The following is a 26,251-nucleotide window of genomic DNA, read 5'->3' as shown; positions in this document are numbered from 1 at the left end:
TCTTTAGCACCCCACCTTCCCTGTTGCACGCCTGCCCCACCAGATGCCCTTGCCCTCAGTCACCTTGGTTCCTCCCCATGTGGGAATCAGCGACATCAGAGCCTCAACCCTAGCTCTGCCCTCCGTGGCTTTGGACGTGTGGCCAGGAGGTTTTCTATCCATGTAATGGAGGATGGAGCAATCTGAGGACGCATGTCATTTGACAGTACATGTCAAACTCTAACCTGGGCTTCAGTGAAAAGGTAAGTGATTAAACATAGCTCATGGATATAGTGTTTGAAACATAAAGAAGACCTAAAACTTAATCAGAAAGCTAGGACCAGTGAGGGTTTACCAGACAGAAAATCTGTGTGAATTCAGCAAAGTAACACTACCTGTGAATGTAAGTAACATGGGCAGATTTTCAATGAAGACCATCACTGAGGGAGACGCCTAGAATTCACATGTAGAGAAATGACTGAATAAATATTATGTGAGTAAAAAAAAAAAAAAAAAAAAAAAAAAAGATGTGTGTTTGTGTCTGTTGGTGGGAATGTAAATTGGAGCAGCCGCTATGGAGAACAGTATGGAGGTTCCTTAAAAAACTAAAAATGAAGCTACCATATTATCCAGCAATCCCACTCTTGGGCGTGTATCTGGAGAAAACCATAATTTGAAAAGATACATGCACCCCAATGTTCATAGCACCCCATGTTCACTATTTACAATAGCTAAGACATGGAAGCAACCTAAATGTCCATTGACAGAGGAATGGATAAAGAATATGTGATACACACACACACACAAAATGGAATATTAGTCATAAAAAGAATGAAATAATGCCATTTGCAGCAACATGCATGGACCTAGACATTATCATACCGAGTGAAGTGAGAGAAAGATAAATATCATATGATGTCAGTTATACATGGAATCTAAAAAAATAATACAAATGAACTTATTTACAGTAACAGACTCACAAACATAGAAAACAAACTTATGGTTACTAAAGGGGAAAGGGGCAGGGAGGGATAAATTAGGAGTTGGGATTAACATATACACACTGCTATATACAAAATAGATAAACAACAAGGACCACTGTAGAGCACAGGGAACTATATTCAATATCTTATAATAACCTATAATGGAAAAGAATCTGAAAAAGAATATATATATATATATATATATATGTATAACTGAATCACTTTGCTGTACATCTGAAACTAACACAACATTGTAAATCAACTAGGCTTCAATTTAAAAAAAGATGTGTGTGTGTGTGTGTGTGTGTGTGTGTGTGCACGTGTGCATGCATGTAGATTCCAAGAGGAACTTGTATAGTCAGGAAGCTTTGCTGGAATGGGTCTCAGGACTTGCTGGCTGACTCCATTTTCCACCCAAACATCTGAATCAGCCCTAGTTAAGCCTCATTCATTCAGCAAATAAATTTTGCCAAACAGAGAACACAAATATGACTAACCATTGCTTTGGCCTCAAAGACACTTGTTAAGCATCCAGGGAACAAGCAAGGTGGACGTGTTACACTGTGTCGGGGAGAGGGGTGCAGTGGGCACAGAGGAAAGGGTGAACGATTTTCCCCGATGAAGGAGGAGGGGGCTGGTGAGAGATGGTCTAGAAAGGAGGTGACCGCTTTTGTCTTTTCCAAATTTGCATTCCCTTGATTTTTAAGGCTCCTTCCCTGCTCCGCATTCTAAAGAAAGACGCTAGCTCTTGCCATCTGTCAAGTTGGAGCCTCCCAACTGGGGACGTGACGTTATCCCCAAGCTAAATGTGCCGGGGTGGGGGGATTGCACAGCTGAGAACCGCAAGCAGATCCCGGTCTCACTGACTTGCTGGGGCCTGTCCCCCTTGAGGAGGGCTCAGCCGGCTGCTCATTAACCTTCTCCCGAGCGAGCGGGGAAACTGGGCAGCCAACAGCTTGGGGTTACCACGGGGCGGTGAAACACCAACCGGCTGTGCTCCCCAGACAAAGCTCCCGGCTAAGTGTAAACAGCAGGTGGGCTTTTCGCTGGGTCCCTGTCTGGGCCCCTTTCAGTGAGAGAGGGCTCATTTCAGTGGAGTGAGGCCTCTCGGAGTCAAGAAGAATTATGGAAAAGTGGTTTATGGATGGGTCTCTCCATTTCCATGCAACCCACCCAAGGGCAGGCCTGACGGGTATCCCGCAGCCACCTTGAGGAGCTTCAGAGCCCTCGGGGCGGTGGTTCTTCAATCTCCCCCAAATCAGCATCACCTGGAGCTCCATTCCAGGGCCCTATTTGTAGGTCTGCAGTGGGACTTGAGAATCTGTGTTTCCAGCAAGTTCCCAGGTGAGACCACGTTTGACCACCGCTGCCTCAGGGCATGACTGAACCCTGTGCCTAAAGCAAACCTTGCGATCACGATCTGAGATTTAGTGCAATCTTGCACACAAAGATAAAGGCCCCTGGTAGAGAGATACGATTCACTCTTGCCAGGGACATTTTCTAGGAAAAGGAAAAGGTTATTAGATGATTGTTGTTAGACCAGATTCGATAAGAAAAGGATGTTTGATTAAAGATCACTTTTGTCTCACTTGACTGGGTGGGTAGGTGACAGGTTTCCCAGTACAAGTTCTTTATCCCATTAAAGTTCATCATTTGTTAAATTGTTGTTTTAACTTTTTAAAAATCAAGAATGCTGGGACAAAAAAAAAAGAATGCTGGGACTTCCCTGGTGGGCCAATGGGTAAGACTCCACGCTCCCAATACAGGGGCACAGGTTTGATCCCTATTCGGGGAACTAAGATCCCGCGTGCCACACAGCTTGGCCAAATAAATAAATTTAAAAGAAAAAAAATAAGAAGAATGCTAATGTCTTCCCAGAAGTCGACTGGGTTTGGGACATACACTCTTTTACACCAGGATCATAAGCCCATTCAAGTTCACTAAGGAGGACCCAGAGCTACCCCTTCAGACCTCCAGGAAACGGTGCCCCGCTGCGTGGCATGAGGGAATCTGAGAGCTTTTGCCTTCTGCACAGCAGTGGAGTTGTCTCCATGTCTCTCTGCCAGCGATCTGTCTAGGCTCCCTGTGGCTGTTTGCTCTAGTACTTTTTCCGTCTGTGGGTTTGGTCTCCTGCAGTGATGGCCTGGACCGCTGACCACACCTGCCTTTGCAGCTCTGCTCCCCACATCTATCCGACACAGCCCCTGTGTCCCTGAGCTCCCAGAAGAGAAAATCTGGTTGACCCAGCCTGGGCCAGGTGTCTGCCCCTGGTCCCGTGAGGGCGGCTGCCAGCTCCCGGGGAGAAGGGTACCGCACTCATCCTGAAAGGAGAGTGTGGGCAGGGAGGCCGAGATGGGCGCTGGCAGCTACCACCAGCTCGGGGACCCTACCTCCACAGGACTTTGTGTGTAAAGCACGTAGGCACTCAGAAACTAAGGTAAGTTTCCTCTCTTCTTCATTTATTCCGCCAATTCGCCAATTCGTAGGGGTTTAGAGAACCAGGTAGAGGATTCTGGTTAACCGCCTGTGGAGGATGGCGGGGGTAGGATGGTCTTCTGAGCCCTGATCTGCCCCCTTAAAGCCACACAACTAGTGTCACCTCAGGGCTCTGGCACATGCTCAGCCCCGGCTCCACGGGAGCAGGTCTGTCAGCTCAGGACACCAAGGGAGTCGCACATCTCTTCTCTTCACACTCCAGAGAAGTGTGACCATTTGTCAATTTTTTTTTTTTTTTTTGCAGAAAAGGTGACAAAAATTATGAATGTGTAAAATTATACCTTGATCTCAAGGGTCTAAACCATATCGTTAACTGTAATCCAAATGCTTGACTGAAGGTGTGGATTTCATAGCATGTGTGTTATTTGGGGCCAGTTTATGGGAAAAAAAAAAACAAAACTTTTTGTAAGCCCGACAAACAGAGACAATGGCTTATAAAAGTCAGCACGAGGAGTTTGGGTAGGTTCTCTAGGGGAGGATTCCTTTCCTTTCTTCCCCTCTGCTCCCCTCCCCTCCTTCCTTTCTTTTGTTTGTTTTTGAATTTAAGTTTTACCAATATTTTGAGCACTTTCTGTCAACAGAGGTTGTGTTTTTATTGGTAGAGTTTTGACCTATCACAACTTGACACAAAAGGCAAGGCGGGGACCCTGTGCTACAGTCGAAGGTCACGAGGACACTCATGTCCTCATACCTGTGCTCGGAGCCCCTCCCTGGGGGTCCGCAGGTAGACAGGAGTAAACTATTATTGACCACGTGTCAAATCAACCATTGGCTAACCAGGCACCATAAGAACATAGGGAAATTATCTCCTTTGGGAATTCTATTGTTTTTAAGCTTTTCTTTGGCCACACTGTGCAGCATGCGGGATCCTAGTTCCCTGACCACGGATCGAACCCGTGCCCCCTGCATTGGGAGCGTGGAGTCCTAACCACTGGACTGCCAGGGTATTCCCTGTTTTTAAGCATTTTCATGTTGGGAGGAAAGAAAATCCTGAAGATATATTTCACTGTGTTTATACTTCAAAGAGTGTCTCCTAAATTTACACCACTGATTCCTAGAAGAATTTAGCAAAGGAAAAGGCAAAGTGAAAAGTTCTAACTAGAAAAGTAGCATTTTCTCTTTTGGATTTTTCAAACCATTTGTACAAATTATGGAAAATAACGTCTTGTCCACCAGCTATCATGAACATTCGTGCACTGTGGTGACGTCTCTTCCACACTTCTCTTCTTGTATATTTTAGAAAGAAAAGCTCTTATCCAGTATTATTTCCCATCGTGTTGTGTTTTCCTGCTTTGAACCGGCATCTGAAGAGGCCATAGAGCCTTCTTAGTTTGAAAATACTCTTGTCTTTGGGACTATCGGGTCGTGATTCTTAATCCTTAGTGTGCATCCGAATCACCCAGAGGGTTTGTTTCAATGCAGATCACTGGGGTCCAAACCGAGAGCTTCTGATTCAGCAGGACTGGGGAGAACCTGCATTTCCAGCAAGATCTCCGGTGAGGCTGTGGCTGCTGGTCCAGAGGCCATACCTGGAGAACTGCTGGTCTAGAGAAACCAGGCAGCAGCTGAGCAGCTTTCCTTGCCCGACTCCTGCTTCCCTGCCTGCCCCTCCGTCCTGAGCCCCCTGTCCCACCTTGCGGGACTTTGCACCGGGGTGGGGGGAGGGCCCCGGAGAGGAGGAGCAAGGGCCTCAAATCTGACATCTTCAAAAGGGGAAAAACACCTTTTATGTAAATCCACCTTCCAGTAGTTTACAAACACTCTCATTAAATTATAGGAAAAAATTAAAAAGATTTTGTACATCGTATTTAGAGATGAAAGTACACAAATCATATGAAACAGAGTTTTAGCCATTCATCAGCCTCACCGCATCGCCTTACCTCGGTGCAATTTCCTTTCCACCACACCTTGCTAGCTCCCATTTATCTGTAAATACAAGTTCAGCCTCGCAGTAGAAAGTCTTTTCTAAGCCCTGAGAAATTCCTGAAGGAAATAGCTATTGCATTCCACTGACGTTTTGGCAAGGAAACTCCAGGTGAGAATTTCAAGAGACAATAAAAAGCATAGGCTTGGCCTCCAGAATTCAAATACTTTTTGCAAATTTCCCCATCCCTCCTATAAAGGGAATATGGCAATTTTGCAAATGAAGGTCTAAAAAAGTTCATAAGTTAAACCTTCTCTTAACCTAAGGAAGTTTAGTCAACTGCTGATTTAAGGAAACATGTCACATTTTATATCAGCTGGAGAAACTGACAACACGCATGTTTTTCACTTACAAGTGCAAAAATTTAGCCCTGTTTTCTCAACCTTATTAAAGTTGAGAACTTTAACACTAACACCTGGATTAAAACTGTAACCACCGAAAGATGAGACAATTAATTAACCAGTGAAAACAGCAGTACAAACTTCTTTAGCTCATAAATGAGAGACGGAACAGGGTGAGGGAAGCCCTCGTTTTTCACCATGGATTACACACGTAGAGAACAAAAGTTAGTCGAGGGATACATAAGTCAAAATGCTTTTATTTAGTTGGGTTATAAAAAATCAATAAATAAAATTCATAATTTATTTTTAATAAAAACAGAGAAGAAAAAGTTTGCCTACTGCCCTGGGAAGGTCAGCTCCTGGGCGTGGGCCCCTGGCTGTCTGCTTCCCAGAGCATCACCTGGCTAGGAGCTCCTACAGCGCAGGTTAAAATCATCGATTCCATCATTGTTCTCCTGGGTATAAGATACACACACAGCCTCTCTTTAGACAAGCAAGAGGTGTCTTTTCCCCGGAATCTGGACTGTCCTGCAGGGAGCACTCTACCTTGGACCTGCCCTTGGCCTTGCAGCCGGCCGTGCTCAGGACTGGGGGCGCCAGGCGGGGAGGACGCGGCAGTTCTGGGTCCAGGCCCGGCGGGTCACCCTAGACGGCAGGGGACAGACAGGTCGACAGCCAGTGAGGATGGAGGAGGCGCCTGGAGGGAGCGTGACCCTCCCCACTGGGCCCACCTCCCCCGCGGGCAGTCAGGCAGCCTAGGGGTCTGTGGTCATCAGAGCACACACAGTGCCCATCCCTAGGCTGTCGTAAGAATCAAGTCCTTTCACCAGACGAAAGGCTTCAAATAGCACCTAGTAGCCAAAGGTGCTGGTGGCTGTTGTTATCACATAAAGGACGGGAGGATGGTAGGGAGGCTGTGACAGAAGGACAATGCGCTGGGCCCCCTCCCCGAGCCCCTGGCCGCACTTTGCATACAGCTGGAGCGCAGTCCCAAGGTCCCCGAGCCAACAGCGACAAAGGGCCCAGAAAGGAGCCGTCACTGCCAAAGCTGCAGAATAGACTCAGCCCGCAGACAGCGGCCGCCCGGGCCCCACTGTCCCGGCCCTCACCCCTGTCTTTTCTCTCAATTAACATAACTAAAGGAGGAACCCAAGGCCTTTGTCCTGAGCTCACCCAGTCTCAAGTCCAATGCTAACCCTCGGCTCCGGGGAATCCGGTGAAAAAGGTGGTCAAAGTTAGAGGCCCAGGGTCTTGCACGGTCACAATCCAGAGCATCAGGATTATTAATCATTTTCAGAACGAAACCACTTTGCAGCCTCCTTCTTAAGGGAAGAGACGGGCGTGTTTAGCAGCTTAAACAGGCAGAGCCCACCCCTCAGCGGGGCCCTCAGGACGCCAGGTGGGTGGGGCTGGGCCTCAGTTCACCAGCATCATCGGATTAGCTTTCTGTCCTTGGCAAGGTCACCCAGAGCCCAGCTGCAAATGCAAATTTGTAATGAGACAGGGTGGGGTCACCCATCTCCACCTGCCAGCGTGAGAGCCAGTTTCCTAGGTGACAGGCGGTGCTATTTTCCTGGGTAAAGTCACAGACAGGGCGGAGAAGGAAGTAAAAGTGAAAATAAAAATGAGCCGGGGCACTGGCCTGACTGCCCCCAACTGGTAAAGACTGACCTCCAGCCATCCCTGAGGACCGTGGGCCTTAATCCTTCTCCCAATCAATACCATCAATGGCAAGTTTGATTGTTCGTCATTTATTATCCAATTTGCCTTCAGGGGCCAAGTAAATAAATAAATAAATAAATAAATAAATAAAGCACAACAGTGCAATTTGCCTTTTCACGAGTGAGTTACACTTGCTTTCTGTGTAGCAATTAATGCTACATTCTCAAGTTACAATATGACAGTGAAGCTTGTAAGAGTGTAGACTGGTGTCTCTGAAGGAAACAGAAACAGCATTTCTTCAAGAACTTCCCAGGGGTGTGGTTTACATGTATCTGTATCCATCCATGTACCTACAGAAATGCCCCAGCTCTGTACAGTCACATCGCTTGCTTTTCTTCCTCCTTTCCTTCCTCCCTCCCTCTCTGTTCTCCCCTCCCTCCCTTTCTTTCTGTCCAGAAACATTTATTATCAGGGTACATTCACTGAATGTTTGCTCTGGGTCAGAGAAATTTACAAAGGTTGAAACCTCCCAGGCTCTCAAGTACTTTACAATCTAGTTGCAGGGGACAGACTCAAGAAGTAATTATAGGGCTTCCCTGGTGGCGCAGTGGTTAAGAATCTGCCTGCCAATGCAGGGGACACGGGTTCGAGCTCTGGTCTGGGAAGATCCTACATGCCGCGGAGCGACTAAGCCCGTGAGCCACAACTACTGAGCCTGCGCGTCTGGAGCCTGTGCTCCACAACAAGAGAGGCCGCGACGGTGAGAGGCCCGCGCACTGCGATGAAGAGTGGCCCCCGCTCGCCGCAACTGGAGAAAGCCTGCGCACAGAAACGAAGACCCAACACAGCCAAAAATAAATATAAATAAATAAATAAATTAAAAAAAAAAAAAAAAAAGAATTATAACTCAAATACCAAGCAGCCTTCACCAGCCTGTGGCATCAAGAAAGTCACCTTAATATTCACAGTCAGTTCCTGTTCCTGCTCCCGCCCTGTGGCTGACAGCTAAAGCAGGATGGGCAAATAAAGGAATAAATGAATGAAAACATAAACATGGTCCAATCAGGTACGTCTGGAGAGACGTGTGGCTATGTTCCTGAAAATAGGTTCAATTCATTTTAGGTCACGTTGGCAAAGCAAGGAAATTACCATCATTTGGTAATGACTCTGATTAATCAAGTTTGTTTGGTTTGGATTTACACATACGGGTTTTTTTTCCAGTTCACAGGTCTCATAACATCCAAGAGAACCACCCAGGAAGCCTCGTAGAATCTAAGACACCTGGAGCCAGGTCAGGGGCCCACCTGAGTGGCCACGGTCCCCGCCGGGCTGTGCGTGCTTCATTCCCATCGGGCATTCAGTGGAAAGCTTTTTACTTTTTTCAACGCTTCTCTTTCCAGAAGCTGGTCCTGACTGGGCCTGCAGGCAGGTCAGGGTCCGTGAGCAGGGAGCTCACCTGCCTCCAATTCCAGAGCGGATGGGAATGTACCCAGCATTTTGTAAAAGTCCACCAATAGCACACTTGGTGAGTCTATTTGCATGAAGTTCAAAAACTGCAGAGCTGGTCTGCGGTGGTAGAAGCCAGGGGAGGAAAGAGCCATCCAAAGCAGAGCCTGAGAAAGGCTGTAACAGAAGAGTTAAGCACTGAAACCAGCCTACGGGTGAGAAATTACTGCCTGCGATGAAGGAATGAGGGAACCAGGGTCGAGGATGTTCATCTGAGCCGGGCGCAAGGAGCGTGCAAGCTTCCGGCAGCAGGAGCAGGGAGGGGCCTGGGCTTCTGTCACCACTCGGCCCCGGGATTTCCAAGAACCATTCTGAGGGTCCTCCTGTGTGATGGGGGCTAGGACATCTGCCCAGGGGCCATCCACACATGCCTGGCTCCCAGGGATACGCCCTTGTTTCGGCCCCAAATGGGGGAAATGTGAACACTCCCAGCCAGTGTTTGTCTCAGGCAGGACCCTGCATATATGCTCTTATCCTGACAATCTCATATTATAGAGGAGAGGAAATGGAAGCTTCAGGGAATCGGGTGAAATTTCCAAATTCATAGTTCCTAAGCGGCAGACTAAAAACTGCAACCAAGATCTGTCGGAGTTCAGGGCCTTTTCCTAATTACAGTCGGTGGACGTGATAGACTGCGCTGGCTTCGCCCGTGCCCTGGGCAGACGAGGTGCGTCATCACCGGCCACCCCGTCTCCAGCGGCCCCTGCTTCCCTCTGCAGCCTGGGAGGAAATTGAGTTTCAGTTTGAGTCCTGTTATTCGTCTCAGCATCATTAGCAGGAAAGTCACATGAAGCAAAGAGTAAGGCCTTTCTGCTTCCTGATCTGTTAGTGCCCAGACAACTGTCGATCAATAGGGATTTTATCTTAAGGTCAGACCGTCAGCTTCTGCCGCTGGGGCCACACAGGACAGCCAGTCGCCGGCTCAGGCGGCCTCCCTTCCCCGCTGCCCTGCTCCCCAGCCGCCTCTGGAGTGTCTCCCGGTGACCAGCGCCTGTGAGCTTCTGTTTCAAAGTGGTTTATACATGATCCATCCATGTCGTGTTCAAGCTGGTTGATAAGCAGCATTCAAGACAGACATTGCACAGGGCCCCCCCCCCAGGAAGCCTTCCCTAGGAAGAACTACTATGGTTTAAGGATGGCAAGATGTTAAAATAAAAACTGCCCTTGCAAATGAGGTACAAAATCTGTCCGGTTTTCCCCTCCAATTTCTTAGAGCCCTCCTCTCTCCCCTGCCTTCAGCGTCAGGACCAAGCCGGACCATCATGGCGGCTTTGGACATTCATTCTTTTTTTAAAAAATAAGTTTATTTATTTATTTTTGGCTGTGTTGGGTCTTCGTTGCTGCACACAGGCTTTCTCTAGTTGCGGTGAGCGGGGGCTACTCTTCGTTGCGGTGCACAGCCTTCTCATTGCAGTGGCTTCTCTTGTTGTGGAGCACGGGCTCTAGGCACGTGGGCTTCAGTAGTTGTGGCTCAAGGGCTCTAGAGCGCAGCCTCAGTAGTTGTGGCTCGTGGGCTCTAGAGCGCAGGCTCAGTAGTTGTGGCGCACAGGCTTAGTTGCTCCGCGGCATGTGGGATCTTCCCGGACCAGGGCTCGAACCCGTGTCCCCTGCATTGGCAGGCAGATTCTTAACCACTGCGCCACCAGGGAAGTCCCTGGACATTCATTCTTGACTTCGGAATAAACACACTGAGGACAGAGTGATGACTGATTCCCTGCAGAGAAAATACTCATCACTTTCTGTGGACCCTCCCCGGCTGTGGGCTTCACCCCAAGTAGCTGCTAAGACCAGTGAGCACAGAGCTGGGAGAGCACGCCAGGACTTGGGGGGCACCCAACGGGGTTGTTTCCAGTAATGCTGGGGAGGGCCCCCAGGCTGGGCCAACGCCCCAGACCTGAGCTAGCACACCCTCAACTAGCTGACTTGCAGGTTGCTGGTTGTCATGGCAATATGACACCTCCCCCACCCCACAGGGTGGGGTCCCAAGAGGAGGAAGGCCTGGCAGCTGCTAAGCTTGCATGGGGTCGGGGTAGGGGGGTATGGTGGGCCCAGCAGTTCCAAAAGACCTTCAAGCATCTGTAAGACTTACAGCATTTTTCTTCCTAATGAAGGGAAAAATCATAAAATAGTGATGATGAAAAATATTGCACAAATGGTGAAGAAAAGGAAAGCCAACAGAAAAACCTGAAAGGGAGCAGGTGCCAGGCATTAAAAACGAAGACCTGGGATAGTGAGAAAACCTCAGGGCGCAATTTAAATTCCTGCCCAAGGAGAAGAGGCAAAAGAAAAAAGGAACCTGGATCTTTTGAGCCAAAGGCAAAAGGAAATGAGAGTCCGAAGCAGCTCCCTCCGCCTGCAGCCCGGGGCAGCGTCCGGGAGGGACCGGGAGTGACCTTGGCGATGACAAAGCCAGGTCTGTGATGGAAATTAAAGGGCTGAGGCCACTGGCACCCAGGAGTTCACCAACTGCTTTGTATCAGTGCTGGTGATGGCTGGAGATTTTGCACTGCCTTTAAACTTCAAGTATTGATATTTCTTCCTATGAAATCAGACCTTTCTTGCAATGTGAAAATGGCTTTAATTTAAATGAACCTATTTAGTTTCAAATAGTCATCATAAATTATGCCAGGGTCAAAATGCAAAAAAAGGGTCAGGCTGGTTGTGAGCAGTTTTGCTTTATTGTCAGGTTAAGGCCAAATCCGCAGGAGTTCCTTTTATCAAGTCTGTTCTCCAAGCCCTTATCCACCTGGTGAGAGATAAAATACTCCAGGGGGCCAACTGGGTGAGTAATTGGCTGTCACTGTTGAAGTAAGAGGACCCCTGGCCAGCCTGCTGGGCGTTGCAGACCAGGCATTAGAGCCTGAGTAGGAAGGTCACCCCTGAGAAAGCCTCCAGCCTTCCTGACTCTCACACAGCCTAAGCTGAAAGGCCTAACTCTTGAGTGACAATGGCCAGTATTTACAAATTCATCTGAGTGAACCAATGTTACTGTTTCCCAAACAGTGAGACGATGCCAGGATTCTGCTTAGTGCCAAGTGGGGCTCATTTTAGAGCAAGTCGTTAGTCACATATGAAGCTTGCTTGTTTTGCCAATAGATCACGTGGACCACAGTTTGAAGGAATGCCTCATTCTAGAACTTGCTCTCAACACTGTGAGTTTCTTTGGAAGATGAGACAAAAGTTTTCCAGTAAATCAGAGTCACATATTCCTTGGGTTGCTTTTAACTTACACCCTTGTTTCCTGGAAGTGACCCATACAGTGGCGTTGGCACCTGCAGCTTTTTGAACCACAGTCCTGGGAAGGCCAGCTGCCACCGAGTAAGAGCTTTACCATCTACGATTTTCTCCCTGAGGCTCTGTCTGCTCAAAGACATCGGTTTCCCTGGTATCATGAGTTAGCATTTATAGCTTTACACGAATACTTCAGGAGAGTATCCAGGACATGTAGAGTGTCTACAAATCAGTAAGTAAAAGGCAGACAACTTGATAGAAAAAATGGAAAAAAACCCCATTAAAACCACAATGAAATAACACAATACATCCATCAGAATGGATAAAATGAAAAAAGATGGGCAATTTCAAGTCGTTGGGCTGTACCCCACAGGCCTACAAACCCTCTGCTTGCCCAGCTTCAAGACCGAAGAAAGAGCCCAGAGTCAGCAAAAGAGACATAAGTGGTTTAATGGATGGGGGAGCTTACACATCTGAAGCAGGGTCCTGGAGCGACACCCTACCGTGTTCGGTGCACAGCAGGCAGGACACAGTGGCAGTCTTCACTCCCGGGGCGGGGGAAGGGGAGATTGCCAGTTATACGGAAATTGACGTCAGGTGGGCTCATTAGTTACCAGGGAAACCAGCAGAGGGGCACGCCCCTCACCACCCCCTTTGATAAGAATAATCACCAGCTGGGGCCTGGGGCAAGTATGAGGGAGGTCAGTCTTGTAAGTAGGGCGAAGGTGAAGCAGGCCCTGGTCGGGCAGGGGATGTCCAGAGAGCAAGAGAACAGCCATCTTGAGTGGCCTGACCATATACAGTTGTTAAGAGATTCTATTAATATAATTATCATTAATAATTAATTAGTTAAATATTTATTTGATTATTTGAATAATTATAGTATTTTATTATACGATAATAGATTGTTATTATTACAGTAATATTAAATGCCAGTAGTTTAATTATAGAGTCACTGGTATTAAAATGGAGCAGGACCCTATGGTCCTTCCCCACCATGTCCTCCGCCTGCCTTTTGTCTGTAGAGAAACTTTAGTCAGAGAATAAGTTTAGGGACTTCCCTGGTGGTCCAGTGGGTAAGAATCTGCGCTCCTAATGCAGGGGGCCCGGGTTTGATCCCTGGTCGGGGAGCTAGATCCCACATGCATGCTGCAACTACAGATCCTGCATGCCGCAACTAAGACCCGGTGCAGCCAAATAAATAAATAAATATTAAAAAAAGAGCATAAGTTTAATCAGAGAAGTGGGAAAATGCAGAAGCAAAGGAAAACAGTCCAACAAGACTAAATAATTATAGTTTAGTCATTAAGCACAGTCAAGGACCTTAGATATATTCTGAGCCATATCCTGTGAGCTGTCTTATAGATACTGAAACCTCCACCAGGTGGAAGAAGTTAACTACATGATGACCAGACTATAGCCATGACATAAGCTGCCACAATTCCGAGAACTGGCCTCAAGGAAATGGGAACAAACCATCCCTGGAACTGAAGACTAACTGTACTTAAAACAATCAAGACGACGCTGGTCAGACCACCGATGACCAATTTCAAGATGACGGTCAGAGCTGACTGTGCTGTTTCTGCATGTAGCCCCCTCCCTCCGCCTATACACCCCTGAAACACCCCTCTGAAAGCTCTTGCCCACTGATGTCAGGGGGGGAGTCAGCCTTCGGACAGGAGTCTGCCCTCTCTCTCGGTTGCCGGCCTCCGAAATGAAGCAAACTGTCCTTTCCACCAACCTTGCTCTTTATTGGCTTTTGAGCGGCAAGCAGCTGGACCCCACTTTCGGTAACAGGATACACAGACACTGTAAATTGGTACCAGTCCTGTGGGAAACTTCTTCGTTGGGATCTATGAGTATATAAGCACACCCTATGACCCAGCAGTCCTCCCCCTAGGTGCTCCCAACAGGGGTGCACACCTATGTCCGCCACATCAAAGAGCAAGACTGTCCCTATCAGCCCCGTTCTGAGCAACAGAGCGCCTTACAAACGACTCATTTACAGAAAGTTCAACAGCCGGCAGACTGGGCTATGGCGTTAGCAGTTAGGATGGTGCGCCAGAGGCAACTTCTGAGGCTTTGAGGCTACTCTTGTCCACTTTGAGAAAAACCTGTCCTCTGTACGACTTAATGATGTGTGTCCTTTTCTTTACGTATGTTATATCGCCATAAAAATGACTGGAATAGCACAGAACAGAACCAAACCAGAAAATCCCCAGGAGAGCCTGCGGGCTGAGAAGCCCTGTTCCGTCCAGTCCCCGGGACCCTCGCCCCCCTGGAACCCCCCTGGTCACCTGCGGCTGATGCCCTACCTTCTAAGAAACCAGGAGACAACGACCTTTCCTCAGCACCTGCTATTTCTCTCCTCTTTCTCCTGTTCACCTCTCCGTGGCCTCTCCAAGCACTCTCTCTGCCTAAACCCAACTGCCAAGGAGAGAAACCAGAGGGAAGTTCACATCCTCTGCTTACACTCTAAACTGAATCATTACCGAACACAGTCCTGTAGCCAGAGGAGTCCTGTTTTACGTCCTGCTGGTGTAAGTTAGATCATAAACCTCTAAAGGGATGCCGGCCAAGGGTTACATACTTACAAAATTCACGTTGGCATCTCTTTTTCTCTTCCTCGGAGAAGGCTTTGTACTTCTGGCCTCTATGCTCCTCACGCTGTATCTGACATTAATGTGTCCTCTTTAAACTCCTTCCCCAGGCTCACGGGGACTGTGCCACTTGGCGGAAACCGGTCCCTTGCTTCCCTCCCTTTCAGCCTTCTGTGGACTCCTTACCCGGCAGCACCCACTCCTTTCCTTAACTGGTCCTGCGATATATGCCCACAGCTGTGAGTCCTAATCTCTGAGCGTGGTCCGTGACTACAATTTAAAAAGTAAACGCCGGGTAGATTTAGTGAGTAAAATACATTTTTGTCTTCCTTCAGTGACTGATAAAAAGCAAACAATACATTTTACCAAAAGAATTATCTTTAAAACTCTTACTGTACTCTGTTTACCTCTAAAACATTTTTAGGCTTAAAAAAACTTCAGCGTTTGATTTAGGAAAATTCCCCTGAGTTCAAACCAAATTCATTAGGTCTGTTCAAAGTACTGTTAAAAAGTAGGGCATAAGTTTTAAGATTCACGTTCCCCTCCTAAATTATACCATATATTCAAATGATACCTTTAAATTATGTATGCCTTTTATACATAGCGGAAAACATGAAAATAATAAAGACTAATTGAGAAACAATTGTGCAATTTGCAAACGATGTTATTTTAACCTGCAGTATTTTTAGCATTAGTACTCTAGCTCCCCCTAATGGAAAGTTTGCATCATTGCAGAAGTCCTTCAGAGATGATCCTTGGACCACTAAGATATTTCATTGCATTATACAGTCCATGTGGCTTCCCAAGGGATTTTAGATGGCTTAATGAATACATGCACTAAAGCAGAGTAAAAAAATAAATAGAAATTCAGGCTAACAGTGCACTCAACCACATCCCTTCACTCAAGGTAAGCATGGGTTCCATGAGAGGTTTCCTGGGGTTGCTCCGTGTTAGTTGAAGGCATGACATCAGGGCACAGTGAAGACAATTCCTGGAAGTGAGGACCACGGGTTCCTTACCCAGCTCTCCTATGAGCTGTCCCGACTTGGGGAATAACAAGAAAGAAGGGAACGGAGACTACGGCTTGTCCACTACGAGCTACGGAATTTTTGACAAAGTCGAGCAGCAGATATTTGAATTTAGCAGCTTGGAGTATGGGTAACTGTGCAGCTGATGAAGAGCAGTCCGTATGTTTAAAAGCACCAAGCATATGGGAGGGGTGACTTCAATCCTGATGGAAAATAAAAAAGCCTAATGCAAGTGCTAGACCGATGGGGGGGCCCCTCCAACATCGTTCTTGGCATCCGGTTTATGTGCAACCACTGCATCTTCTACTGGCTTTTCTAAAACAGGCTGCGGTAAGTTATTTTCGGATCAGTCCCAGGGGAGATGGAGAAGGGGTGACAAATAAGGGGGAGGGACATCCACCTTTGCTTTGCCATCTCGTTTATTAGTTCTAATAGTTTTCTTGTAAATTCTTTGTGAATTTCTATGTAGACAATCATGCCATCCGTGAATAGAGAGCGTTTTCTTTCTTTTTTGTGCTCTACTGCAGGCTAGGACCTCTAGTATGATGTTAGTTAAAGAACAAATATCCTTGCCTTATTCCTAATTTTAGAGGAAAAGTGATCATTCTTTCACCACCAAGTATGAGGTTAGCTGTTGGGTTTTATAGGTGACCTTCAGCAGGTTGAGAAAATTTCCTGTTTCTTTCCTTTCCTAATGAGCTCTGGCAGTTTGTATTTTTCAAGACATTTGTTCATTTTATCTAGGCTGTTAAATTTATGTGCACAGAATAGTTTATGGTGTTTCATTATCATTCTTTTGATGTCTTTAAGTGCCTGTAATGATGTCCCCTCTTTTATTCCAGATATGGGTAAATCGATCTTCTCTCTATATTCTTGATGAGCTTGGCTAGAGGTTTGTCAATTTTGTTGATCGTTTAAAAGATACCTTTTCCCCATTTTTTTTTTCATTGTGGTAAAATATACATAACGTAAAAGTTACCAGTTCAACCATTTGTAAATGTACAGCTCAGGGGCAACAAATTCATTTCACATTACTGTGCAGCCATCACCACCATCAATTTCCAGAATTTTTTCATCTTTCCAAATGGAAACTCTGCACCCGTTAAACACTAACTCCTTATCCCCTGCCCCAGTCTCTGGCCATCATCATTCTACTTTATGTCCCTGTGAATTTGACTGCTCTAGGTCCCTCATACAAGTGGAATCACTCAGTATATCCTTTTGTGACTGACTTATCTCACCACGATGTCCCCCAAGGTTTGTCCATTCTGTAGCATGTGGTGTCAGAATTTCCTTCCTTTTTAAGGCTGAATAATACTCCACTGTAAGTATATATCACAGAACACATTCTTTATTCATCCATCAATAGGCACATGGGTTCCTTCCTTCCATCTTTCGGTTATTTTGAATAATGTTGCTACGAACACGGATGTACAAATATCTATTTGAACCTCTGCTTTCACTTTTTTGGGGCACATACCTGGAATCGGAATTGCCAAATCATATGGTAATTCTATGTTTAATATTTTGAGGAACTGCATACCATTTTCCACAGTGGCTGTACCATTTTACATTCCCACCTTGCGTAAAGGTTGCAACTTTTCCACATCCCTGCCAACACTTATTTTGTTCTTTTGATAATGGCCATCCTCATTGGTGTGAAGTCATCTCATTTGTGGTTTTGAGTTGCATTTCCCTAATGACTAATTCTTACCCATTTAAAAGTTAAGTTTTTTTTTAAATTGTTGTGTGGATAGTTTTTGGTTTATTGACTATTATTTTTATGTTCTTAATTTCATTTTTTGATGCTTCATCTTTATTATTTCCTTCCTTCTGCTTGCATTGGACACATTTTCAATGGTCCCATGACAGGCCGCAGTAGGTGGCAACCATCCAAGAGTGAGGAGCGGCAGGGCCTGGGGGACACGGTGGTGTGGTGAACGTCTGTAGTCTGTCCAGCCTGGCTGAGGGGAGAGCCAAATGGAAGTTGGCCCAGTTGTTTTTGGTCTCATTCTCTTTCTAAACCATTTTCTTACCTATTTTCATGATTCCCCTTCAGGTACCCAACACTCTCCTGCTCAATTCAATATCCAGTTATTGGTACTCGGCAACACCAGATTACACTTTAATGGGGATTCAAACTAACAAGTTACTTATACTAAAATCTTTTGTTTCGAATTATGGACTGAAAAGCTGTTTCCAGAGTTAAAGGGCATTTCAACAAGTTGAGGTACATCTTTAATGGACTGACCCTACAGGTAAAGCTGATGACCCCCGTAGGCCTGATGGGTCTGAGACACACCCTGAGGCCACAGTCTCTTCCAGAGAGCTTTAGCCCCGGCAGCACCCCTTGTCTTTTAGAAAACGCACTCTTCCATACAGTAAAATGCATTTTAATCGCAAGCATCTGCTGAGCTGTCTTTGGAAAGGTCTGCAATTTTTTAAAGAAAGAAACCCAGTACAGTGTAGGCACTCTACTGCTGATCTCGCCCAACAGCCTTAAACCCCCAGCCCATCATCAGTCAACAGGGGTGATTAAGTCCTCACTGCCCTGGGGCCCTGCTGTCTCTGCTGGGAGGGCACCTGGGAACTTCCACCCACTGGGCGTGTGCGGTGAGCTGTCTGTCAACAGTGGGTGGATTGGGGCTGGTTTATCCTGTTCTCACATTGTCAAAAAGGGTTATGGTTCAAGCCTATGGAAGAGCGGACCTGTTGGCAAATGGACCAAACTCATCAGCTCACAGAGGCAGTTCTCCAGAACCTTCTTCAGTAATAACTGTCCATTTATGGGAATGAGACATGCTCCAGGTTTTGCATGCAAACGGCTTGACTGCATTTCCAGTCACTGCCTTGTCTCCACCAAGAGAACAGGCTTAATCGAACATTTCCAAGGAGCGGCCAAGTGTTCAGGAAGCTATAAGCCATGGGGATAGCAGTGCACGCTTTACTATGAGGTCTGCTTTTTCCAGAGGGTCCTTTTGGTTTCAAATCAACAGCTTGTGAATACACCATCCCTCTAGCCACCGGTCAGTAGCCTAGTCATTCCTGAAAGCCCAGGAAGAGCACCTCCACCTCCCTCCACCCCTTCTCCCCACACTGGCCGTGCTTCTCCTCCTCTGCTTCCCAGACTCTGCACCTGTCCTTTCATGATGGAAGCTCTGCCCTGCACTCCTGTTAGGGGTCCGTCTGTTGCACCTGACGAACTTATCCTTATAGGCAGGGTCTGCCTATGGTCTCTCTCTGTCATGTCCCTACAGCTCCAAGCACAGGGCCTGGCTTAACAGCAATCATGCAATAGACTTAACCTTTGTTCACCACAGTATCGTGGCATGAATACTAGCCCGTATATCATGTCCTGACCCACCCTTAGCTGCAGTCTGTGGCCTACTTACGACTTCTAGGCAATAAATAATCTGTAAGACAAGTACTTTCTCTCTCCCTGGTAATGCAAGTCATTTGTGGGGGGCAAAAAAAACCCACCAACGAATTTTAGGTAGTTTTACAGCTTGAGACAAGCAAGACGAATCTCGTTTTGTTGCGTCCTCAACTAATATTCATCCCTCAGTTTTTTGTGGCTGCACTCAGCGGCATGAGAGATCTTAGTTCTCCAACCAGGGATTGAACCCCCTGCGGCGGACGCGTGGAGTCCTAACCACTGGACCACCAGGGAAGTCCCACCCCTCAGTTTTAATAGTCAAAACTTTAATTAAACCGTTAGTTAAATAAAACCACCTACCAACTTGAAACAGCACTTCAAGGATCCAGGAGGTAGAAAAAGGAAGACTTTGCAAGGAGCAGTGTAGCGGTGGCACTGCCCTGGCCCCTCCGGTGGGTGCAGCCAGGCTCAGCTGAGGGTCCGCAGGGAGCTGGAGCTAAAGGTCAGCTGTCTCTGCAGGGGAAAAGACGGGGGGGGGGGGGGAAATGGCAAGTCCCTTCCCCTCTCCTCCCAGCCCCCCGAGCTCCTCCCAGCAGCAGGTCTAACGGGAAGAGCAGGGGTGTTGGCAGGTGTCCTTCAGAGCTGGGGCCCTGGCATCACAGGGCAGAGCACAGGAGGGCCGTCGTGGAGGTGAGACAACAGGTAAATGATCGGCACAATCCACGACTGGTTGTTGGACGGCAGAAGGCAGAGACATTACACAGAACATTCTCTTGAGGACACTATCTGTAGACAGACATATATTTAACCATTTCAAGTGTGCAGCCCTGTGGCGTGAAGTGCATGCACACTGCTGTGCAACTATCACCACCATCCACCTCCAGCAAGGTTTGTCATCCTGCACTCAGACTCTGTATCCACTAAGCAGTAACTCCTCATTCCTCTCTCCCCCAGCCCCTGGCACCCACCAGGGCTGTGTCTGTGGATTTGACTAGTCTAGGCCCCTCGTGTGACTGGCTCATTTCACTCAGCACGATGTCCTCCAGGTTCATCCATGCTGCAGCCTGGGTCAGAATCCATTCCCCTGCTGATGGACACCTGGGTTGCTTCCACTTTTTGGCTACTGTGAATAAAGTTGTGAACATTAGTGTATAACATCTGTTTGTGCCCCAGCTTTTGATTTTTTTGGATGTAGATCCAGGAGTGGAATTGCTGGGTGGTATTGTAGTTCTATGCTTAAAACTCTTGAGAAACTATCAAAATGTTTTCCATGGAGGAGGCGGCTGCATTTTTCTTATCTAAGACACTCAAAAGATTAAGATGTGGAGTTTTGGAAGAATATCATCAAATATGTAATTTATAACTGCACAAATAAGTGTGGTAACTCAACTGTCATTCATAAATACAAAATTTTATTTGCATTTCATTATTGTAGAAAGACCACAATGCTTCTCATATCACAACACTCAAGACACGCCAAGTTATTCAAATACATAATGACTTATTTACCTTGACTAAACAAACAGTGCAATTTAAGAAAAGATATACCAAAGATAGAGTTCACAAATTCATTATCAGACCGGGGTGGGGGGAAAGAAAAGAACACAGTCTAGGCCTAATAGGAATAACCTTCGCCATCAAGGGGAGAAGTTTTATCATTACAAAGGTATATAGAATGTTTAGGCAAATACATGTACTTTCTTTGATATAGTAAAATGTATCTCTTTAAAATTCCTTTAAACAAGATTTGTTTAGAACAGCAGTGTTCTTTTTAAATCTTCTATAGTTTCAAAAACATTTCTTACTGAATCTTTGTAGTTCTTAAAAGCACAGGGTATGTCCATCAGGAAACCAGAGAGATTCGCGCCTCGGGACCAATTCAAGTCCTACCTTCTAACTAGTCATATTCTACCAGTAATACGTAATGTGAATAAATAACCTTCAAGACGGCTATGAATGGAGCTTGCTTTGTGGGAAACACTCCAACACTTCAAAGATGCTATGGCTGGGAGAAATGTAAATAAAGAAAAAGCATTCAAGATAGCGTTTTTTCCCCCCCAAAAGTTTTTAGTTTTACAAATTTTCTTTAAAACAGTAAGCAAAGCACCACGTTCTTTCTTCTTATCAGAATATCTCTGTCCTCATAATATAATTAACAAGGACAATTATTTATTTCAAGAAACATTATAGCTCTCATTTCTCCTGTTCTTCGTATTAGAAGTACTACGTTTCCCAGTGTACATACACTAGGCACCGGGATAATGCATGAAATATAACAATTTGGAGGGAAATATGTCATTTATAACCAAAACTTACCCAGGATTGCATATCTGCGTATTTACAAGTTAGTGTATAGCTCTGACTTGGATTACAAAGTGCGAAAGGAAATGGTCAAAATGATTGTAGTGCAGAATGGAACCTTTCCCCTCTCCAGGAATCGCTCCCACTTTGTCTCCAATGCAGCGAATCAACAGCATCGGACGTGTGGTCTGGGTGGAGGCAGTTCTGGTGGGATCTCAGGCTCTGGTTGTAAGGAGAGGATGCTATTGGACAGCTCGTTCCTTAGCATGTCCAGAGGCATCTGAGGATAAAGAAAAAGACAAGTACATTTTAACCCAACAATGTATATGTAAAGACTACAAATCGTACCATTATAGAAGACCAAAGTATTTTTTATAGAAAATTCTTCAATCATCAGAATTTAATTAGGCATGAAAATATTAAGCCAAAACCTAAGAACCAGGTTCAGGGAGCTTCAACCATCACACAAACGCTGTGCAGCCTATTTCACACCCTACGGCAGAAGAGAGCCGATGGACCTCATAAACATTTATTTTCACAGTCCAGTATAATGGAAACTTAACGTACCAAAAAATGAAAAAAACAGTTCTGTGTTCTCTGGGGTTATACCATTACTAAAGAAAGAAGTACCTTATCCTGGTAATTGTACAGACAGCCATTGTATTAGAAGCTTCTGAATTACGTTTGAACCGAGTCGATTATGTGTAATAGTAATACAAATACACTTAAAGATCTCACTAAGAAATCTTTGGATGCAAGCCCAAAGATGCCTGAACAAAGTGCTGCCGTCCAGTGAAGCCATCTTCCTGCCACCTGGCGCCACAAAAGGTCCCAGGACGGCCTCAGGCCCCGCCGGACAGCAGGGCCCCAAGGCGGGGCAAGACCTCCACTGTCTGTATCTAACTTAGTCCTTTGTGGTAAAACTCCAACAAGAGAGGAGCAAAAGTCAAATAACACGGCCCGCAGTCACACCCGCTCATACCCAGACCACGTGTGAGGCTGAGCGAGGACTGGAACGTGGCACTAGGGACGTGGGGAAAGGCTGCCACGGCAGCGAGCTGGCTCCTGGGGCCGGGTCCTCGCCCCCTTGGTCTTCAGCCTGACGATGACCCCCGTGCTTCCCTTTCTACGTAAAAGTTTCCCAACCAAAAAATAGCAAAGGAAACAATGAACAGGTTTCAGATGAAACACTTCCACGATGTACGATTCTCTCTTTTTACCTTTTTCAGGATGTCATCGACAAGCTTCAGGAATATTTCGTCCACGTTGAAGTTATCCTTGGCACTTGCTTCACAGAACCGCATCCCAGTTATCTGCTGTGCAAACTAAGAAAACACATTATTTTTCTCTGCGGGGATGCAACACAATCTAATGTACAAGCACGGGGCCTGTGACGGGGGACGGACAGCTCTGGGGCTTCGGCTTTCAGGGAAGGGCTGGGACGAAAGGCCTGGAAAGTCCTGTTTACCCTCAAATGTAAAGTTCACAAGTGTAGCCAATTTCCTACATGATAAGAAAACAACAAAACAAAATCTGTAAGGTGACACCAAGTTAAACTACGTGCCCAAGTTTCTAAACTGTAGTGTATCTGACATTTAAAACATGAATATCACCGCTTCTCCACGGAAGGTCAGAGTGAGAGAAAAACCACGAAAGCAATTGTACGGTTTAAAAGAATATTTCTCTGTATAAAATGTCAGGTGAGATACTAAATAATGCAGGATACACTAATGTGTTTTTCTCCCCTCCATTTCAAAATGAATTTAAAGGAGCAGGAAGTTAACAAAAGCAAATGAATAAGAAGGATGCAACTGAGTGATCACATTTTTAAAATTATGAAATAATTATAAAGTCATTTATTAAAAGGGAAAGCACACGGAGTGCTCACTGTACAGAGCGTGGGTGCTGAGACCCCCTCTCTGCCCCCCTTTCCTCACCTTTTCACCTTGTTGTCTGCTGATTTCTCTGTCAGTTTCACAGTCCAACTTATTTCCAACTAAAAGAAGCTCTGCGTCTTCTGAAGCATACTGTGGGATTGTAAAAGAAGCTGCATTTCAAAGACAAGCACATCACACATGACGGGAAACATAAACCAAGGCAACACATCTCACCCTTCCGACCACTTGCTTCACGATCTCTGAGCATCTACTCTGTCCCGGGCAGGGTTCCTGCCGGGCTCATGGCAACGTGGTCACAGGCCTGACGAACCACAACGTTCTCAGCCCTTGACCCATGATTCGTAAGAATCTATCCTAGGGAAATGACTCAAAATATAGGCAAAGTTTTACACTTAGTTGAAAAAAACCTAAAAATCCCACAAAGTAGGTGAAGAATGAAATAAAGTACACAAAAGTATGAAGCCATAAACAAAACAGAACAAAACAAAGGCTTCGGAAGAACATTAAGATGACACAGGAAGGCCCCTGTGACAGAATATTTAGTTCAATAAGCAGGGTGTAAAACTAAATGGAGTAGGGACCCAATCTAGTTTTTCTGGATGACAGAACTAAAGATTTTTAAAATTTACTTTTGTGCTTTTCTTGGTTTTCTAAATTTTCCATAATGATAAGGTATCATTAATTTTATAATGAGGAAAAGTTAAGCTCCATTTCTAAGTTTAAAAAAAAACAGCAGCCCCTAACATGGAGGCCACTGCCTTCGGTTTTAACTCCATCCCTCGGTTCTGTGCTGTCAGCTGGCAGCAAGGGTGCCCCTGTCTGAGGTCCTTAGGAGCACGCTCCGCGGCTTCAGGAGGAGAGGACATCACATCCGGAGACTCGCCATCCCAGAGCCCAGACCCGCCCTGGGTCCCGCCATCTCCGTAACCCTGGCAACCCTGGTCCCTAACACACTTTAAAGAGGCACGCGTTGAAAATGTGCTTAGTAAGACCTGCAAAGGAACATTCTCCAACATCATCTAACAGATGGGTTTAATACAATTTGTAAACAAAATCCAGTTTATAATATACTAAGTGTGCTTGCTATACAAAGGAACTAAACATCAAATTACTGAATAAGGGGGAAAAAACTCTCAAAATGTGGCCACTGTTGACCACCGCATCTCACCCTCAGCGGCTGTGTCGTCTCCATGTGTATTTTGGGTCCCCGATTCTCAGAGGGGAACCCACAGATTACATTATTCATACAGACTTGGGTTGTCTCTATATAGTCAAGTGTGGTCCAAAGGATAAACTCTTCTTTAGTTCAAAGTGAGGAGGTGAAGGCCATCTCTCATTTGAGGGCAGAGGTCCCGTGGTGACCGAGGCCCTTGGCGTGTCCCACGGGCACAGTGGAGACGGCTGTCCCTGGGAGGCTGTCACTCTGTGGACACTCACAAAGCGAGCGTCCAAGTGAACTTTCTGCAGAAACAAGGAGTCCTGAATCTGATTCCACGGACGCAGCCGGACGGTGTGCAATGAGCATGTCTGGGCTTTGAAGTCACACAGCCCAAGTACCAGAATAAAAATCCTGGGTCTATTATTTATAAGGGGATCCTGGAGACATTTTAGTTCTTCTCTGCCTCATCTATGATGCAGGGCTATACACCTACTTTGAACGCTGTCATCTGGATTAAATGACATTCAGGATGGAAAAACATGCTCCATAAATGTTTCCCTTCTTCCTTTTGTAATGATTAACACCTACAAGCAAGGAGTTCACATCTGAGAGAGAAATGCAACACCTACCTTATCAATCATCTTCATCCATTTTGGCAAATCATCAAATGTCTCCTTCTTAGTGATATCATATACTAATATGATCCCCTTGGCACTTCTGTAATAAGCTGAGGTAATGCTGTTGAATCTCTCCTGACCTGCGGTGTCCCTAAGAAACAGCAGCAAAAATTAGTTTCTGAACAACAACAGGGAGGGCCTCAGCCCAACTGTGAGTAACTCCTCACACATCTGTGCATATTCACTCTTAGTGGGGGTAGCTTTTCTGAGCTAGGTACATCCAAACAAAATCATAAGGAAGCCCCAATTTCCTTCAAACCAAGATTTTGAAAAGAAGTAAATGCCGTGTAAAATGGTGGAAAGTATAACACATCATAAACTAGGTGGTTATCAACAATGACAAAATGCATGCATGCATGATACCTGAAAAGATTTAAGCCTAGAACTCTAACTGAACTCGATGGTGAATATCTGATTTTGCTGATGGAGTCCCCACTAATGAAAAACGCTATAGAATTGGTCTTGTTATCTTCTTAATCCCTCCAGAGTAAGTGGTCAAAGGCAAAGGGAGAAGAGGTACCAAATAGCTTTGCAAACAATCAAGCTCATCACTCTCTGACTGCTACCCTGAAATCTAAAGCTTTATTTCCTCTCCAGGAAAAGTTGTCCGTTTCCACATGAAAATATACGCACACTAACAGTGCACAGAAGCTGGCTGAAACCCATTTTCTAAACCTAAGAAGCCAAGAAACTGCTTGAGAATCATCACAAATTTACAAACGAGGCTCAAGAGAGCAGGCCTTCTGATCAGGAAAACAATCTTTAATTACAATCTATAATCGTAGACAATCTATAATTACAGACAATCTACAGACTGTCTTTAAAGACCACCTATAATTTAGTTTTTCCCGAAGAACCCTAACTCACGGCATACTCCCAGGGCCACGTGACACAGGTGGCTCGTGGCGGAGGAAGCGAAGGGGCGGTGGGGTACACAGAAAATGGGGTTCTCCCCTGCAAGGCGCCCACAGCCTCTCACAGGACAGCATGTGAGCTTCTGAAATGGGGAGACGGTGTGACACCTCTTCCCAACGCATCGGATGGGGTGAACCTTGTGGGGCCGTGTCCCTAAAACACATACAGCAAAGGT

General features: G+C 46.0%; 1 protein-coding gene and 3 long non-coding RNA genes across 4 annotated transcripts in view; 2 read left to right on the top strand and 2 right to left on the bottom strand.

Annotated features, from left to right (window-relative positions):
- Positions 1-26,251, top strand: part of LOC309640278 — a 711,494-nt gene that overhangs the window by 552,510 nt on the left and 132,733 nt on the right. The gene's annotated exons all lie outside the window — the stretch shown is intronic.
- Positions 2,664-7,967, bottom strand: LOC309640267. Its single transcript, XR_014252144.1, has 2 exons — positions 6,897-7,967; positions 2,664-6,368 (listed from the first exon to the last, which is right to left on the bottom strand). It is a non-coding gene; the product is annotated as an uncharacterized lncRNA (long non-coding RNA).
- Positions 8,283-20,715, top strand: LOC309640293. Its single transcript, XR_014252170.1, has 2 exons — positions 8,283-12,654; positions 12,686-20,715. It is a non-coding gene; the product is annotated as an uncharacterized lncRNA (long non-coding RNA).
- RAB12 (RAB12, member RAS oncogene family) overlaps positions 20,517-26,251 on the bottom strand; it is a 23,973-nt gene continuing 18,238 nt past the window's right edge. The window contains exons 3-6 of the mRNA XM_082418733.1: positions 25,114-25,252; positions 23,365-23,454; positions 22,648-22,752; positions 20,517-21,707 (exon numbers count right to left, since the gene is read on the bottom strand). Coding sequence (XP_082274859.1) covers positions 21,594-21,707; positions 22,648-22,752; positions 23,365-23,454; positions 25,114-25,252 — 448 coding nt within the window. The 3' untranslated portion in view covers positions 20,517-21,593. The remainder of the gene's footprint in view (positions 21,708-22,647; positions 22,753-23,364; positions 23,455-25,113; positions 25,253-26,251) is intronic.

The sequence above is a fragment of the Balaenoptera physalus genome (assembly GCF_965194825.1).
Source record: "Balaenoptera physalus genome assembly, chromosome: 12".
Taxonomy (NCBI): domain Eukaryota; kingdom Metazoa; phylum Chordata; class Mammalia; order Artiodactyla; family Balaenopteridae; genus Balaenoptera; species Balaenoptera physalus.
Note: the sequence above shows the minus strand (reverse complement) of the source record. Positions and strands in the feature narration are given on the sequence as shown.